The sequence below is a fragment of the Cydia strobilella genome, chromosome 13, assembly GCF_947568885.1.
Source record: "Cydia strobilella chromosome 13, ilCydStro3.1, whole genome shotgun sequence".
Taxonomy (NCBI): domain Eukaryota; kingdom Metazoa; phylum Arthropoda; class Insecta; order Lepidoptera; family Tortricidae; genus Cydia; species Cydia strobilella.
The window spans coordinates 14338153-14342479 of NC_086053.1; the positions used below are offsets into that span (position 1 = coordinate 14338153).

The window sequence follows — 4327 nt, forward strand, 5'->3', positions numbered from 1 at the left end:
TCTAACTGTTTATTGCACATAAACTGAATAACACTTTTGTTTCAGTTCAATTATTGCTATGATCGGAGGAATTATTGAATTTTTACTGCTTTGAAGAGATTGGGTTTAATAATTGCTAAGCGAATATAACCCTGAATTGAACTTTAAATACCTACTTGTTTATTTATAACTACCTAAATTTGCCCGTTGATTTGCACGTCATTTAAGAGTCACACGAACGTAGACGCCGCCATACAAAGCGACGTTTTACATTAAAAACTTCCACTCACTCTATTTTCTTTGTTACAATTTCTAGCAACGAAAACTAGCACTCAGGGTCGTGTTGCATAATAAACTACAACTAATATTACAAGCGGAACTCCTTTTCAAATTCCAGAAAAGGAGTTCCGCTTGTAATATTAGTTGTAGTTTATTATGCAACACGGCCCAGGAGCCAGTTTCTCAAAAGCTTGTAACTTGTAATACAAGCGGATGTCACTTTTTGACAGCTTTTGTAAGAGAGGGACTTCCACTTACAAGTACAGAAGGTTCACTCTAACAAAACGCGTCGATTACGACAGATATGACCGCAAGGTGGCGCAAGCGCGAGCAGGCTTCTGATCCGCAGCGGTGCGCGGCAACTACTATGGCTAGACACCAAGATTGGTGCGGGCCGCATGTACTTGTAGCGACGCGAGGAAATCGCGGAGTGAGCCGCGCCTGGTATAAAGTGTAGTGGTATATTTACTTTTCTTTAACTTATGTGTATCGAAAGGATAAGAATTGTACCCTGCAAGCTTTGTTTCGAGGTCAATAAATATAAATAGCAATTTGGAAAAAGGGTTGGTCTCCTGGGTGAGGTTACGATATACAGCAGACGGGTAGACAGATTTAAATAACTTCGGGTTTTCCATGAAAACTTCTTTGATAAAGTAAAACGAGGCAAGTTTATATATTTTTATAAAACGCACAAAATTTATAATAATATTATAATCTACATCCCTCATTATTATTACCTATGGGTATGCCACAAAAGTGTCATTAGTAATGAAATAAAACTATGAAAAACGGATTATATCGCGTATATTGAATTTATAATTACATTCTGATGTTTTGAAAAGATGTGTCCCGCCGAGTTTGTTGCCGGTCCCATATTGGGATACCCTCCTACAATTTAGGAGGGAATTAAATCTTCTCGGGTCCGTGGTGTAGGGTTGGAGCCGGCATAGTTTTTATCGCGTATATATATATATCTTTACTTGAAAAATAATTATAGTGTATAACTAGCCTTATGAACCGGTTTTTGCATGTACAACCAGCCTTAAAGTTTGTAGTCTATGATTGTTCATTATTTTAGTATGTGGGTATTTTTGCACTTTGTAATTTTTCCTCAGTCACCCGTTGACCACGAACGCTGTAAATAGTTCGAAACGTCGGGATGTATTATAAATTCAATATACGCGATATAATCCGTTTTTCATAGTTTTATTTCATGAGTAACTATCGCGGTAACCGAAGACAATATTATGTCATTAGTAAGTTCTCTGAACTAATTACAATATAAAGAGGTGATAAAACTGATGAAAATGGTAATCAATATTTAGGCAGTCTTGTCTTGTCGCATTGCCTAAGTTCTGTCCCTCACGGGCGCACGCATGTGGCATCTCTATAGTATACTTGCTTTGAGGTTTTTACGATAAACTAAATGGGTTTTATATCATTATTTTTTAGAAAGAGACACAATTCAACAGAGGTGTGCTAAATTTTACGAAAGGTGGTAGTATTTTTTTAGTACTTTGTCGCAGTAAAGTTTACAACATCGACAGTTAAAGTGATAAGGTAGTAAAATCGACAGTCATGTGCAAGTCTCAGAGGAATTCTACCTCCGAGATGTAAATGAACCTTTTGTTACTGGTTTTTTGACATATGTAAACAATTTGATTGACCTGAACATAATAGTACTTTAAACAATATGATTACGATTAAGTCAATATTTATAAAATTATATATATGCCTAGATTTGACATTGTGGAAATGCCTCATTATGCGTCAAAAGTTAAGGGTTTTTATAGATGGCATCAGCATGTTTTTTTTCTAGTTTCATTCAATGAGATTTGGCTTCAAGGACTAGCACCCTGAATGTAACATTTAGATTTAGACAACCTAAAATTCTTTTTTTAAATCAGTCGCTCTCTCTCAGTCTCACATATTGGTGCGAGAAGGATACAATGAGTGCATATCAGATTTTTCATATGCACTGTATATAGCTATGAAAACTTGTTACAAATTATACTCATTAAACTCATTATCAACGGAGTTTTTATTTGATAAAACCATAAACACACAATTAAAATACAAAAGAGCGATGCTTACATGTGAAAACATCTTTAGAATATTTGTAACTTTAAACGCGGCACCAACTTAATACAGCTTAGATTCGCGAGAGACCCCGAACCTTAAGGTGGTATACCTAAAGTAAAGTTAAATCATTAAAATATCTACAAAATTATTGATTAAAAAATAAAACCAAGCGTTATATTTACAAAGATATGGAATACTAGCTTTAAATGTTGTTTCTCTTTCAGGTAAGAGTTTTAGTTATTATTATTTCAGTTTGTATTAAGTATTATTTAAATATCATTGTTTGTACTTAATAAAACGTTCTCTTTCAGAGCAACACAATTTAGTTTTTATTTCGTCGTGTCTCGGATGGACACAATAACATATTACACGTAATATAACCGATGCTAAGGCAATTCTATTGTATCGTAATCACGCGTAACACGTAAATAACGACAAGAAATAGGAATAGCGCATAGAGATATAAATACTCCTTGCACCGGACGACTGGCCGCCGCGACGCAGCGCCAGTTAAAAATACCGACAGACAGGTCAATGACGTTCAACCTGTTATCGCACAAATAAAACATCAAAATCAACCAAATAAAATGGACATCAATGAACAAACATTCAAGGATGAATTCAGCAAGTTCATCTCCAGTCTACAGAAACTCCTGCCCAAGAAAAAAGATTTCATCAGCATCGAACCGTTGAAGCCTAAAGTGATAAGACTCGCGGACGTTCACAATGAAGCTAAGAGTGTCTTCCCAAAGTGCTTCATCGGTACCAAGCTCGTCATCATGAGAGAAATCCTGGACAGAGTCAAGCTCCTCCAACAGTATAACTACGGAAGATCCAAGGAATCTTACAAGTGCTACGACCTTTTTATCCACAAAGAAATGGAGCCTAAATCGCCTCAAGAAGGTTTGTTAGTTGACTGGACCGGCTCTGCGACAGCTACGTACAACGAAAGCTTCGACGGGTACGATATGCGTCTGATCTCCAAAATAAAAGACTTGATCTCATCAGAAAATGAGATCACGCTCGAGAAATGTGGCGAGAAAACAGTCGCATCTGTATCCTGTACTATGAAAGACGTGGACCCGAATACAGCGCAGCTGATGGCTCATTGGATGTATCAAATAGTGCCAGAGTTAACTGTTGGCACTGAACTTGGTATCCGGCCGATGATCTATCCTCCATTGCCGACAGTTTCAATCAGTGCGAGGTACGAAAAGCCTTCATTCACGCTATCTGGTACGCTCAGCCGTTTAGGCTTCCAAGGATGCTTATTCAAGCAATTGGATTCAAATCTCCGGATAGCCACAATAGTAAACGAGGGTCCTAAAGGCCCAGCGACAATAGGAATCGCATTGTCTAAGAAGTATCTCAATGGGAGCTACTTGAAGATATTCGTGGATTCTCAGCGCTGCGGTGGCTTCACACTTCAAAAAGATGTCCTGTTCCATGACCCTCCAAATGAGTTAAGAGTAGTAAGCCTTGTCGCAAGCGTACTTCTAGACCGACAAAGAAGAGTACGCCTCGGCTTTGGTTTCAACCTCGACTTCTAATAACCCAGTGTATTTTTTTCTAGCATTATTTATTTGTATATAAGTATACATATGTTTTAACTATCCATTTATTGTGCGGTGTTTAGTGAGCTTAAATTCACCAACACGAAGACTTAGAAATGTTGATAAATCTCATATTGTGTTTTTACATTAATTATGATGTGATTTCTAGAATTAAAATCAATAAAAATAGTGTTCGTCATATTACTTACTTAATTTCAGTTCCGTAATACCACCCAACTATAACTATAGGTATAGTTCGAAGGCAACTATGGTCAAAAATTACCCCAAATATTGGTCAGATGTGACTTTCATTTGAAATACGTAGTGCTAAGGCAAAATATTTTTATACACGGAAGAAATATCTCTGACAAAACCTTAATGAACAATGGTATTAAAAAAAAATCATTTTTGTATTATTTTTTTTGAATATGAAG

At 36.6% G+C, this 4327-nt stretch overlaps 1 protein-coding gene across 1 annotated transcript; it reads left to right on the forward strand.

Annotated features, from left to right (window-relative positions):
- Positions 1-2802: 2802 nt before the first annotated feature.
- Positions 2803-4092, forward strand: LOC134746750 (mitochondrial import receptor subunit TOM40 homolog). The gene has a single exon (XM_063681277.1). The coding sequence runs from the start codon at positions 2928-2930 to the stop codon at positions 3888-3890; it is 963 nt and encodes a 320-aa protein (XP_063537347.1). The 5' UTR covers positions 2803-2927; the 3' UTR covers positions 3891-4092.
- Positions 4093-4327: the final 235 nt, after the last annotated feature.